General features: G+C 37.7%; 1 protein-coding gene across 1 annotated transcript in view; it reads right to left on the bottom strand.

Moving 5' to 3' along the window:
* Window positions 1-13,785, bottom strand: part of LOC128021139 (clathrin heavy chain 1) — a 40,310-nt gene that overhangs the window by 6,296 nt on the left and 20,229 nt on the right. Inside the window, exons 7-29 of the mRNA XM_052608126.1 lie at window positions 13,192-13,389; window positions 12,806-13,006; window positions 11,515-11,667; window positions 11,302-11,424; window positions 11,009-11,146; window positions 10,763-10,927; window positions 10,498-10,678; window positions 9,101-9,264; window positions 6,867-6,992; window positions 6,658-6,800; window positions 6,102-6,336; window positions 5,889-6,011; window positions 4,963-5,108; window positions 4,622-4,805; window positions 4,318-4,510; window positions 4,076-4,233; window positions 3,450-3,722; window positions 3,198-3,365; window positions 2,780-2,929; window positions 2,100-2,231; window positions 1,884-1,994; window positions 1,608-1,778; window positions 1,293-1,514 (exon numbers count right to left, since the gene is read on the bottom strand). Coding sequence (XP_052464086.1) covers window positions 1,293-1,514; window positions 1,608-1,778; window positions 1,884-1,994; window positions 2,100-2,231; window positions 2,780-2,929; window positions 3,198-3,365; window positions 3,450-3,722; window positions 4,076-4,233; window positions 4,318-4,510; window positions 4,622-4,805; window positions 4,963-5,108; window positions 5,889-6,011; window positions 6,102-6,336; window positions 6,658-6,800; window positions 6,867-6,992; window positions 9,101-9,264; window positions 10,498-10,678; window positions 10,763-10,927; window positions 11,009-11,146; window positions 11,302-11,424; window positions 11,515-11,667; window positions 12,806-13,006; window positions 13,192-13,389 — 3,858 coding nt within the window. The remainder of the gene's footprint in view (window positions 1-1,292; window positions 1,515-1,607; window positions 1,779-1,883; window positions 1,995-2,099; window positions 2,232-2,779; window positions 2,930-3,197; window positions 3,366-3,449; window positions 3,723-4,075; window positions 4,234-4,317; window positions 4,511-4,621; window positions 4,806-4,962; window positions 5,109-5,888; window positions 6,012-6,101; window positions 6,337-6,657; window positions 6,801-6,866; window positions 6,993-9,100; window positions 9,265-10,497; window positions 10,679-10,762; window positions 10,928-11,008; window positions 11,147-11,301; window positions 11,425-11,514; window positions 11,668-12,805; window positions 13,007-13,191; window positions 13,390-13,785) is intronic.

Raw genomic sequence — 13,785 nt, 5'->3', positions numbered from 1 at the left:
CCTGCTGCTAACCAACTTTATGGAGATGCAGATTTCATTTTCCAACAGGACTTGGCAACTGCACACAGTGCCAAAGCTACCAGTACCTGGTTTAAGGACCATGGTATCCCTGTTCTTAATTGGCCAGCAAACTCATAGGAAATCTATGTGATATTGTGAAGAGAAAGATGTGATATGCCAGACCCAACAATGCAGAAGAGCTGAAGGCCACTATCAGAGCAACCTGGGCTCTCATAACACCTGAGCAGCACCACAGACTGATCGACTCCATGCCACACCGCAATGCTGCAGTAATTCAGGCAAAAGGAGCCCCAACTAAGTATTGAGTGCTGTACATGCTCATACTTTTAATGTTCATACTTTTCAGTTGGCCAAGATTTCTAAAAATCCTTTTTTTGTATTGGTCTTATGTAATATTTAGATTTTCTGATACACTGAATTTGGGATTTTGCTTAGTTATCAGTTATAATCATCAAAATGAAAAGGAATAAACATTTGAAATATATCAGCCTGTGTGTAATGAATGAATATAATATACAAGTTTCACTTTTTGAATGGAATTAGTGAAATAAATCAACTTTTTGATGATATTCTAATTATATGACCAGCACCTGTATATAATTATACTAATTCCTATAATAAATATGGATGCTAATATAAAAATGTTTTTTAACTTTTCAAATCAATAAACATATATTAATATATTTATATTTAAAATAAATACTTTTAATTCATGTAAAAAATTTGAAATGTATTATAATGAAATTTATTAATTCATGTTAATATATTAATGTCTACATTTTACATCTAATTTTAACAAATGTAAATGTTCATAACTTCAAATGGACAAATTTGAAATTATTTAAAACTTTATCATTACTAGTTTTAAATTAGTATTCTGTTATTTGATGTATTATCAAAATTATTTACATAATTATACAATTTATATGTAACTTAAATCACACAAATTTTTTCAAACTGTTTAATTGATGTTTAAAATGTTAGCCCATTTGTTTCATGTTTTATTTTCTATTTCATATTTTTTATTTTCAAGTTAATAAAGTGAAGACATCAATTATCAATGTTATACTAATAATTATAATTTTTTATGATACAAATATAGTTTACTGTATGTCCATGTTATAAATTATTAAATTTTAGCTTAAAACGTTAGTAAAAAGGTCATCGTTTTGTATTAATTCACAATTACTAATGCTCTTTTTATTTTCTAAGTTGCATTCCTAGTCCTCCGTACATTTGTACCTTATTTTAGAGTAGCAGCCCGTCCTTACCTTGCTGAGGTACTCCCTCATCACCTGGATGAAGTAAGGCATGGCAAAGTCCATAATGTTGTGCCTCCACGCCGTCTCCAGCACCACATCAGGCCGGAGCAGGTCGTAGCAGCTGAAGAGGCAGGCAGCAAAACACTCCTTTTTATCTTCCCGAAGGAACCACTGCAGCAGCTCCTCGGCCAGCTCTGTGTCCTTCGACTCTGATGCATACAGCATAGCATCCTGGGTAGAAGAATATGCATTGCTGTCATGAATCAGATCAGCTACATTTCATTTTAAAAAAGCATGACAAGAAATCCGTGTTGTTCACTTCACCTTGTAAAGTTTGTCTTTCTTGCACAGCTCCACGCTCTGCTTCCATCGGTTGTTGCCTTTGAAGAGGTAAGCAGCAATTCTCCTGAACTCAATCAGCTCGTGTTTCTCCAGACGCTGGGCCAGTGAGATGTTGTCAAAGTTATCGTATGCATCTATAGATGTCCTGAGTGCCTGCGGACGGGACAGTTGAACGGATGAGTTGGCAGACAGCAGCTACTGTAAAAAGCTACTATGTTTGTAGTTTTTCTGAAAAATACTTTACAGTGTTGTTTGTACCTGATAGTCTTCCTCTGAGATGAAGAGGTTGTTAAGTGCTTCATTGACAGACTTGTTGTTATGGTTTTGTACTGACCGCAGGTAAGGCTTGATGAGTTGAAGCTGTTTAACCTGAAGAAACAAACAAGTCATTTTAGTTGATTTTAAACCAGCAATGAGTTCATAGCTCAAAGGCTCAACACACAGGCAAGGCCGCCCTGTGCTTGCTTTCTCTACCTTGCTGAAGAAGTTGACCGCACGTGAGTGATCCAGTCTTGGGGAAAGAACTATGAGCAGGTCATTCAGTAACAAGGGCTTGAAGTCCAGATAAAACTGGATTGCTTTGTAGTACAGTTCCACGTTAGCCACCTAAACAAGACAAGAAACACGATCACTGGTGTTGTTATATTGCTTATACCATTGTTATATTGCATATATACTATTATTATTTATTAATATTTTTAATTCATTTGTATTTTTATATGATCAGTATTCATTTTTTGTTATGTACTTGGTCATTTTTCATTTTAAATATTTCCCTGTTTCGTATTTTTTAAATGTCTATATTGATAATTATACTAATAATTTATACTAATAATTATAATTATATTGATAATTACTATATTTAATAATTATAATTTTAATGCTACAGTTCTACAATTACAATTAAAAATAATTATATAATTGACAATATGTAAATGTTAACAAGTCACTTTCAAATGGACAAATACATAGATATTTAGAAATTGTATAGAGCATGTTTCGATTTTCTTTTTTAATATATTTCTGTTAGCAAATGCTGATTGTTTTAATTTTTGGAAACAATAGCAATTCTGTAAAATATTATTGGAGTTTAAACTCAAAAGAAGTTCATTGGAAGTATATTTATCTACACTGGAAAAGCAGTTGAACTTTACCTTGGTGATGATGTCCTTGAACTGTCCCTCTTTCCAGGCATCTGTGGGATGGCTCATCATGGTGATGATGGCGTTGTCGAATTCTTCATACTTGTCGTAGAGGAAAACAAGCTCTCCCCACAGGTGAGCCTGCTCTGCGGCCCTCAGGACCTGAAAGAGAAAGAAAAATAACAGACGATAAGAAGTGGAGGAGACAGACTTCGTAACATCTGTGCATTGCAGATGATGATACTAAGATCTTCCCTTAGGAGAATATCAAATTACATGTTGAATTAAATTATAGCTGTAGGGGGATGATGGAAGAAGAAATCAATGAACTGCTGTTTAAACAAAACTGAGCAAAGGACAATAAAAAAAAAAGAGGAGTGTTAACAAACCATCATCTGAAATAACAATCATCTTTAGTAGTGCTGTGTACCTTTGGGATGTTGACTCTGGACCAGAAGAGTTCCAGGTGTTCCCTCATCTTCTGTGGTTTAAATTTAGAGTAGAGGATGGCCAGTTCTGTGAACATGCCCATGTGAGCACGTTCCAGCCCCAAGGCTGCCTCCAGCATGGTGATCAGCTCCTCAAAGTAGCCACGGTCCTATAGAGAGCATTTTATAACATTATAACTCAATTCCATTTTAATCTGTTGGTTGCAGATTATTCTTGGACGATCACAACTTGCCTGGTAAAAGTTGATGAGCTCTTCTAGTTCATCTGCATGAACTACGATGTGAAGGCCACACATCTGAGCCAATCTGAACTCCTTCCCATCCACACAAGCAAAGCACACCTCCTTCCATGTGCGAGTGCTGTTAGCCTTGCGGGCACCATCGACCGCAGCTTGATACTCGCCCAAGTGGACCAGTGTAGAAGCCAAGCGGCCGAAGTTGGAGACATTATTGTACAGAAGTTTGGCCGCCTCGTACATCTTCTCATCATAGCAGCGATCTCCAACCTGTGTCCAACAATAAAGCAGTGTTATATAATATGTTTGTTCTACTTATATAGTAAATTACTCTTTAATAAACTGTTGGTACGGTTAAGTGAAACAAACTCTTTATTTATTTATTTATTATTATTTAAAAATAAAGCTGAAATAAATTTAAAAAAAAAATGTAATCCCCACCTCGAACACATTGGCAAAGCAGAAAAATGTATTTACCGATGCCGATATTTAAAAAATGGCAAATATCGGCCGATATATCGGTTGACCACTAATATATATACATAAATACATACACCAAGAAATGAAAATGACAAAAGCACAAACAATTACAAGGGATTTCATAAAAAGTAATTGTGCACTACCTGCTGGATGTGTGCATTATTTGGTCCATTTATAAACTCCTCCAGTTCAGCAAGACGATTGGTTTTGGCCAGTGCGAAGATCAGCTCGGTCTCCACGTATGACTCTCTGGCCTTCTTTCTGGCCATCTGCAAAAACTTCACCAGGTCCTCCCAGTTACCTGAGATAGGAATACAGAATTAGAGGAAATATTTCATTAAGTGCAATAATTTATCATCTAGTACTAGAAAAGAAGAGGACATACCACTCTGGGAAGAAACCTGAACCACTTCCATGTAGGCCGAGGGGTCATCAGCTTTAATGTAGGAATCAATGGACTCTTTGACGAGACCCTTTTGCAGCTGAGCCTTAGCCAGCTGACTCCACACTGCAGGTTCATTACAGCGCTCTGCAAACTCATACGCCCGGTCCAGATTACTGATGTGCTCAATCAGAACCTGAGGAGGACAGGAAACATCAGCTCTTTCATTGTCTGCTATTCAATAGATCACTTCAGAAAGCCTACATTTGAAAGTGAAGGCTACTGAAAGTATGGCTGAACTATATACCTGCACTGCAGAGGTGTTGACATCAAACTTCCTGAAGATAGCAAAGGCCTCCTCGAATAGCTCGCTGCTGATGGCGATGTTGGCGATGTCTGGGGCATCGTAATTGTCCAGGCGGTTGATGTATTCCATGACGCGGGTGCGGTCTGCTTTGATGGCTGTAAGGATGAGCAAGTTCTGCAGGTTTCTAGGAACAGGACGAAGATTAGATTTAGATTAAACTCAATAAAAGTGCATTAAAAGACTGTTTGGGCCAGAAATTTTATGTCTGTAAAAGTCAGAAAACAGATAAAAATGGCCTGTTCCAAATTTTCACAGGTTGGAATCTTTTTGAGCGTATGCACCTGTGTTCACTAAACACTGAGTTGTCCAGGACGATCTTTTCCAGGAGCTCAATGAGTTCATTGGGCAGGTCAGCAGTCATGAAGGCTTTCACTGTGACTGACACCTCCTCTGGGTCCTGAGTCTCTGACAGGGCAGTCTGCACCACCTAAAGACAACAAACAACGTGATATTCAAAAAACATATAGGAAGACCTAAAGAGAATCAGAGATTGTAAGACATATTATTTATAGTTTGAGTTTAAAATGTTTTCAATATTTTAAAATGTAATCGATTTATTTTAAGCGGTCTGCATTGTCACATGTTCCTTAAACCATTGTAATATTCTGATTTCGTGCTCAAGAAACAGTTCTTATTATCAATGTTGGAAACAGTTGTGCTGCTTAATATTTTTGTAGATCCATGATAATTTTTTTTTCAGGATGCTGGAAAAAAAACAATTAATTTATTTGAAATAGTAAAGACATTTATAATTTTACAAAAGATTTGTCTTTTGATGAATAAATGCATCATTGTTGAATAATTGTACTTATTTCTCAAAAAAAATAAATAAAAGAAATCCTTTCTGACTACAAACTATAAAAAATTGTCTGTTACAAAGCCTAGTTGAGCCTATCTAGGGAAAATGTTAAGGGATCACAGGAATGCTTTCCAATGTAAAGGTAGAATAATTAAGATATTAATTATTATATTTATCAGATTATGAATCCCAGAATGTACTGCAACACACTCATCTCAGATTCTTGAATGGTAAATAGAAATGCAATGCATACATCTATTCAATAACATTAATTTATTTAAAAAAAGACTATTTCAACCCATATTAATGTGACATTTATTAAAAACAACAATCATGCCCTTTCAATTCCTGTATGATCCATGTTTATATATCGTGAGAGATGAATGTAACACCCATTTATGTGTGTACCTGGTCAATAAGGGGCCTTCGGTAAGGGTTGGTCTCCAAAAGCACACTGGCCCAGAGCTCAGCGTCTCTGCGACGCACCAGGTAACGGGACAAACTCTTGAACAGCGAGTTCTCATTGCATACCTGAGGGAAAAAAATAAAAAGATACATATTTTATGCTTTATTGTACTGAACTTGGTCCTCAAAAGCTTATTTATGGACAAGCATACGAACGTTGATGAGCTCCTGGTCACACTGTCCTCTCTCATAGGCAACACAGGCCAGGTGAGGGTCTCTTTTCTCGCAGTATTTCCCCACGACACGGCTGTCGTAGTATGGGTTTTCCCGCAGGAAGCGTTCAGGGTGGTTGTTGCTGTCGATGTAGATCTTGGCCAATGCATTGTGGGTAGCTGGCTCCTCACAGCCTTCATGGATACGAGACTCCAGCCATGGCAACAACAGCTTCAGTCTGCAGAAGAAAGAAATGAAAAACTCAACCAATATAAATATGTTTAGTTACAAAAAAAAATGTCACCCCCCAATACACCATATTGCTGTTGTTCAACTATCAGAACAGCTACTGACATTTGTGTTCTTTGTTTACTTGTGCAATCAAAGTTTCATCTGGAAACTCTCATGGTGTACACAAACAAATGATTTAACATCAGCTAAAATAAACAGAAGTGTCCGGTAATAGTTTTGAACCCAAGATAGCATAACATCACCATCTCAAGTTTTTTGTTTTGGTAACTTTTGGTTTGATATCGACGTTTAGATGCAAAGTTTATACCTGTTTCTCTTCTCCACTTCTGCCACCAGCTCATCGGTGGAAAACTGGCCCCGCACAACCAGGATCAGGTTTTTGATGACGTCCTCGGAGCAGTCAACATCCAGGAGCCCTCCAATTACCACAGGCAGACGGCTTGGGTTCACCTATACACAAAAATGGTCACGTACTGCTCGACTACAGAGGCTTTGAGAGCAGTAAGTATTACTCACCTTCTGCACGTAGATTTCAATGTACTTCTGCAGGTTGTTTCGGTACAGGTAGAGTACGAGATCATGGACGAAGTCGAAGCGATCGCACACAATAATGAGAGGCAGCTGATCGGTGAGTTTAGCTTCCTGACAGTCAAACGACAGAGAAATGAGAAGATAACGTCAGATGCCGGACACACAGAAAGCATGTTCAGTAATATAGTCAAAATAAAAATGTAAAAATAATAATAAAATGACAAATTGAGAAGGTTATAAACAGGATTCGAAGATAACGTAGTTATCGTAACGTAGTTACAAACAAAGTATGTTTTTTTTAAGAATTAGATGGTTAGTGGTTAAAAGAAGGTCTATAACTGAAAACAAGGATTGAATCATGTCAAACTTTTGAGGTGGCAGTACTGCTCTCCCTGCTGGCTAAATCATTGAACTATTCTTTTGCCACCACGCAGTTTACGACACATATAGGATTAATGAACTGGGATTGTACAATTCATGCCACAATTCATGTCCACAACCTTCAACACATTCAGCGTGTCTACATATATTTATAAAGGGTGAACATTTGCAGTAAACCTTTAAACAACACTATATTACATTTGAGCAAGTCACAAATCAATCCACAAAACTGGGCTTTCCGGATCCACCCTCTGAAGCTGGCATAGTTCAACTGGGAAGTCAACTTTATAAGGTCTGACTCTGTTGGAACCGATTCTGAAAAAGACCCGAGGCTTCCATTTATGTAGAACATGGTCACAAGTCAACCACAGCCAAACACACATAAACATTGTACCACAAAACCACAAACTCAATCTCGGCCCGATCACTTGCTACCATTTCAAGTTCAGGCCAAGAGAGGGTTGTTCCCAGCAGTCAATGCTTTTTAAACCTCCCTGTATGTGCTTTGCACACATCAATCCCAGTATTAATCCTACAGCTGACCACTAGGAGAAAAGCAGGGAAGGCAAAATAAAAGGGAATAAAGTAGTCTTGTAGTACTTGGGTTTAATTTACCTGATTCAAGTCCTGAGCATCCCATAAGTACAGGGTAAAGCACAGGAGATAACGACAGCCAACATCAGGATAAAAGAGTTTTAACTACCGGCACATGGCTGTCTGATCTAAATAGGGATCATTTTTTAATAAAAAGAGAATACAACTTTATTGGATTTCCCCTCAAAATTTCCAAGATTTTAAATGTTCCTTTTTATTGTGCAGTATGTTTATTCAATGTCACTGACACTAAAACAATGTACTGAATCAACCTAAATCAGGCTCTTTCAATAGCATTTGTAACGACGTTGATTACCACATAAAATAATTTCAACTCATCCTTTTTTATCTTGTTTTAATATTTTATTTAACTTTTCTTGTTTTATTATTATTATTATTATTATTATTATTATTATATTTTTCCAGCAGCAGTGGGGTTTTAGAAGCAGAGATCTGAAGCTGGTATTTTTGAAGTACTTTATTGAATTATTCAGTAAAAACTGTATTATTATTTTAGCTGGAGAGTTTTCCAAATCACTCTTTTGACTTAGAAATACTTTCAAGGTGAGGAATTTCTGGTTATGCATGTCTGACGTAAATACTGTAGCAATTTTGTCAAACAAATTTGGAATATTAAATTAACAACACAAAAAATGTTAGAAAGTGATTTCATGTACGGATGCAATTAAGCCTTTATACATTTTAGCATGAGACTATTTTGATGGAATCGCTTATTAACCGTGTCTGTATAATTAATAAATAAATAACAATAACAAAAAATTTAAATATTTTAAATAAAACAAGTAAAGATGAGTTCAAATTATTTCATGCACCAATTGTGAGCTTAATTTGTGATCATTATAAAGGTTCAAATCTTGTGGCTTGTTTTTTTTAAATGATACATATTTAATATTTATTTTAACCATTTACTGTTATCACAATTTGTGCTGAATTTGTAACTTTTTTTTTTTTGGTGGTAACTGATTTTGATAATTGTCTCAAATGGTGTTAATAGAGATAACAGAACTTGCATTAAACGATTTTGTACACTTGCATCTGAAATTGCAAAAGGTTCGTATGTAAATGATAAAAGACAGATCCGTAAAAAAGAACAAAACAGGAAATGTAATGAGGAAAAAAAGATGGAAAGTTTTAACAGATGAGAAACTAGAGAATATAATGTGCTTTTTGCGGTCAGCTATGGATCATTTCGAGGGATTTCACTGACAGAGTCTTGGCAGTACCTTGAGAAAGTTCTTGACACGTTCAGGGTCATAGCAGTTGCTCTCTCGACAGATCCGCTCCACTTCTTTGATTTGGCCCGTCTTGCATGCGGCCTGGATGTATTTGAAATGCACCTCTGTGTCCTGGCTGAAGTTCACAATCGAACCAAGAAAGTAGAACAGACCTGCATCCAGCACAGAACAATAAATGACGCTCGACCGTTACTGGACAGACATCTGATTGCAGTTACGGTTTGATCTAGACATTTTGTATATTTTATACAATATACATTTTGTGATAATTTAATGGGATTTTTTGTCAAAGTCAAATGGTTTGGGATGACATGAGGGTGAGTGCATGATGACAGGGTCCACAAACCCTTTAAATTACCAATTCAGGCTGCTACATTTGCATGAACATTGTGTTCCATAAAAATTTTGCTTCTTGTCAAAAGCACTTTTGCTGTCATGTGAAAAGCCTGAGGGATTGTGGGCGGCTGCAGGCCCTGTGCACTGCCTGCTCTGATTGCCAAACCTTTTGTCCTCCTTTACCCAGAACGGAAGGGTACATGCTGCTCCACACAGAGAACAGAGCCATTACATGGCAAAGATACCAGTCACATTGTGTCTGCACTATGCAAGGCAACCAGCAGAGTGACTATGAGTGTTTTTGTACAAGTTCAAATACACTCAAGAGTGATTTTCTAGCAGTGTCTGCCAACAGAATTGTTAGGCCTGCCAGATATATCAGATGGAACATGACCAATGTATACTCTAGGTGGGATTCATATACAGGGAAAATGTTGTGTTAATCCAGTACTTTTTATTAAGTACTATTGTTTTTGAATGTACTTTATGAACTTTCAGATGTTTGTGATTATTGGATAAGGTTATTGGAAATGGTTAAGCGAACCAATTTGTTGATCAGTTCGTTAAATCGGTTAAAACAGACTCAAAAGAACAAGACACGTTCTTGCATTCAAAATTTGCAAGATGAAACTTCAAAATGAGTTTTAAAAATATTGGATTTGTTTTTAATCTGCCATGCCGTTTTGAACAACTTTGGCTGGTGACCTCAAAAATAAATGGCACAATGTGCAAAGACATCCTTATGCATGTTCATGCTTATAAAAAGGGAATGAAAATGTGAAATTTACAGACATTTTCAGAAAGCATACTATGTTTTCAAACAGCCTAGCACTTAACTATCTTTGCTTTAAGTACAACTGCTAAAAAGAAAAAAAAAGAAAAAAGAAAACATTTCTTAAGGTCTTATAAAGCCTTTTCTTGTCTAAAATATCAAGTTTTAATATTCCCTGATATTTCTAGGTTGTCCGCGACCATGATGTGCCCATGTCAAAGTGGTTGTACTTTCCAGTGACACCGGTTGAGTAAATCATGAGGAATCTAGTTCTTACCCTCAAAACTCTTGAAAGACTCGAAAAGCTCAGTGAGGGACTGGGTAGACAGCTGCTCGTGATACTTGGAGGCCACCTGGACACAGATCTGAAGGTTCTGCCTGATGTTAGCAGACAGCATGGCTCTCAGACACTCCAGAGAGTCCTCCACTGACAGAGAGCCGAAGTAGTTCACCAGCCACTACAGACATTAACAGAGTGAAAAAGAATGAAAAAAAAGGCCAGACTTCAATTCAGTATGATATATCAAGAACTATTTGTGTACCTCTGGATTGAGCAGGTGTGTGTGTACGACAGCTCGTTTGATGTCGTACAGGTCGGTATAGTGCTCTAAAGCTCTCTGCAGAAGCCCTGCCTTCTCACACAGCTGGGCAATGTGGGCACGATCGTAGTTAGTGAACATCTGATTTCCTAGAATGGCATCTGCAACCTGCAAGAGACCATATTGTTTGAAAAGAGTCTAACACAATGACAGTAAGTGTTTCCAGATACGTTTCGGTGTAGTGTGTACCTGTGGTGCATGCATCAGGTTCATCTCCAGCAGACGGGTCTGGAGTGGACCTTCTGATGGGCGATTGTTTTTCAGCGCATCCAAAAGGAAGGACGTGCACTGCTGGACCAGGTTATACTCCATAAACACATCAACGATCTGAGAGAAAAACACATTTTGTCAGTGAACATCTTTCTGAGCTCATTAAATGGTTCTTAACAAACGGCCTCTGGGTCACATGGTTTCTCTCCAAATCATTTAAAACTCTGCTCCTTTCTTCTCAATCTCCCACTCCCTTTTCATCTCCTCCTGACCTGTGTGATGTCAGCCAGCGGTTCCTCATCCTGAACGAGCATCTGAGCAAACTGCAGACCCTGATCCGGACTGATCCGCATCACGTTCCTCAGCAGGAAGATCCAGTCTGGAGTGTAGCCCACCTATAAACACCAAATGAAGTATGCTTTATTGGTGTCCATTATGTCTATTATACCTTTTTAACCTTAAAATTGACTGATCAGTCATCATACCTTCTTGGCATAGAGGACAATCTTGGGGAACTGGCCGGTTTCTGCGAAACACTGAATGACTTTGTTGGGTACGTTGGCCCTCAGGTAGACACTAAGAGCAAGAGTGGGGTCCACAGCCTTCACCAAGTCACCCAACTCCTCGGAGCATTCAAGCTGAAGAGAAACAACAGAAATACACAATTAAGGTTGAATACAGTTTAAGAATGGAGTGTGAATTTAAAGACATTTGGTTCTTAAGAGCCCGTTCTTTTTGTGAAAATGAAAAGTGTCACATGGTCCTTCAGAAATCATTCTGTTATGCTGATTTGGTGCTGACATAACTTTTTATCATCATCATCAAAAAGATAAAAGCAGTTGTGTTGGAGCACTGGAAACAGGATTATTTGATGAATAGAAAGTTCAAAAGCATTTATTTCAAATAAATAATTTGTGACATGAAAGTTTTCTTTGTTTCGTACAGTAATTTCTGTACGAATATATATATATATATATTTTTTTTTTAATAATAGCACTGCCCCCAAATGTTTTGAATGGTTATTAAGGAGGGTCCAATTGTAAGGATGAAATGAAAACAAGGAAAACTTTATTTGGCATAGTGCGATTTGTGTGTATTTTTTCCATTCAGAACTAGGACTGTGCAAAAAATCTGGAAAAAAGCTGGAGATATACTTCTAATCACAGGACCATCTTTACTGATGAGATGCGCATGAAAATCGCATTCGATTTTTTGCACAGCCCTAATTCAGAGTATTTCCGGACTGAGCATAGCATCATGGTCCTCAACTCTCTTAATAAACCAAATCATGTCAGTTCAATCAATAAACCAAGTCGAGAGATGTCACCTGTTGAGACTATGAGAAAGAACATTATGAAAAAAACATTATAATAAATGCATATTGTAAAAAACAGAGGAATGAAAGCCAAGACTTTCCTCTGTGCTTTAGAAAAAAAAACAAAAAAAAAAACAACACCCTCGGCCCCACATAACAAACACATGACATCACATCTAAAGCAAACATCTTAGATTACAGACACACATATTCATACACAAACACAGTCGTTCTCACACTCAGTCTTTCACACAGACCCCTTCTTTGTCTCAAAAATATGGATATGCATTCTTTTTTGGTTTGTGAAAAAAGAAAAGAAAAAAGAAAACGTGAAGAGAACACCCTGTTCCCTGAGCCTCTCGCTCAAACACACACACACACTCATGCGTACAGAGGAAGAGGCTATTGTGGGTGTGTGTGTGTGGAGATAACCATCTCCCCTGCGACCTCCCTCCACATACCTTGTCCTCCTTCAGCCATTTCTCCAGAAGTTGTTTGCGGCCCTGCTGAAGGACGGGTCTGCACAGCTCCAGAGACTCAAACTTGTTGAGCTGGCCTTGGTCCAGCAGGATCCCGAAATACTGCAACAGTGGGGATGTCTGGCCGGGCTGGGCCGGGACGCCCTGGAACCGGCGGATGGTGTCAGGAGTGCGCAGGATACCCTGAGATAAACAAGAAGTGAAGATAATTGGAAGTGAAGATAAGCATTATATAATTATGATAAAAAAGAAACTAATTATTTCAATTAATTATAATAAATGATACTATTTAATTAAATTTCTAATATGGTATATAATTATATAATATTATTAAACACCATCTTACAAGTATATTCAGCCCTGCTCACCTTTGGAGCATTAGCGGCAACTTTAGCTGCCTCGGAGTAGTTTCCTGCGGCAAAGAGGTTGTTAAACTTGCGGGCAAACAGCTCCTCGGCTCCTGCCAGATTATTTCGGACTGCCATCCGTAAAGCCAGGTCTGGATTCTGCAGCACATTGGTGATGTACTGGATGATGTTCTCCTCCTCAACACACACTGACAACACCTACGAAACAAAAGTGATCAAATTGTGATTTATGTTTGCGATTAGTAATATACCTTCAGACTGACATACAGGAAGGTCAAAGGAGGAGACATTTAATCTTTCAGAGCACATTTCTATTATATGTGGAGATAAAGAGGTGAGAATGCATACAACTCTAACACATGTTAGCTTTTTGAATTAAACATATTGAGAAATGTCCTCACTCTCCATTGTAAACAATGGCGTCAGCTGACGTGCGAGCATGTGCCCACACATGTTATTATGTGGCAGGAAGTTTGTGCTACAGACAGTCGTGAACTTGCCCAAATCAGAGATTTTCTGTTAAATGAATATGTTCTCTGACCGGTTTTTTGCTTTATGCAATCTGTGATCCATTCACACACGCTCTCTCCGCGG

The sequence above is a fragment of the Carassius gibelio genome, chromosome A10 (assembly GCF_023724105.1).
Source record: "Carassius gibelio isolate Cgi1373 ecotype wild population from Czech Republic chromosome A10, carGib1.2-hapl.c, whole genome shotgun sequence".
Lineage (NCBI taxonomy): Eukaryota > Metazoa > Chordata > Actinopteri > Cypriniformes > Cyprinidae > Carassius > Carassius gibelio.
The sequence above is the reverse complement of the archived record's forward strand: the minus strand, read 5'-3'. Positions and strand labels throughout refer to the sequence as shown.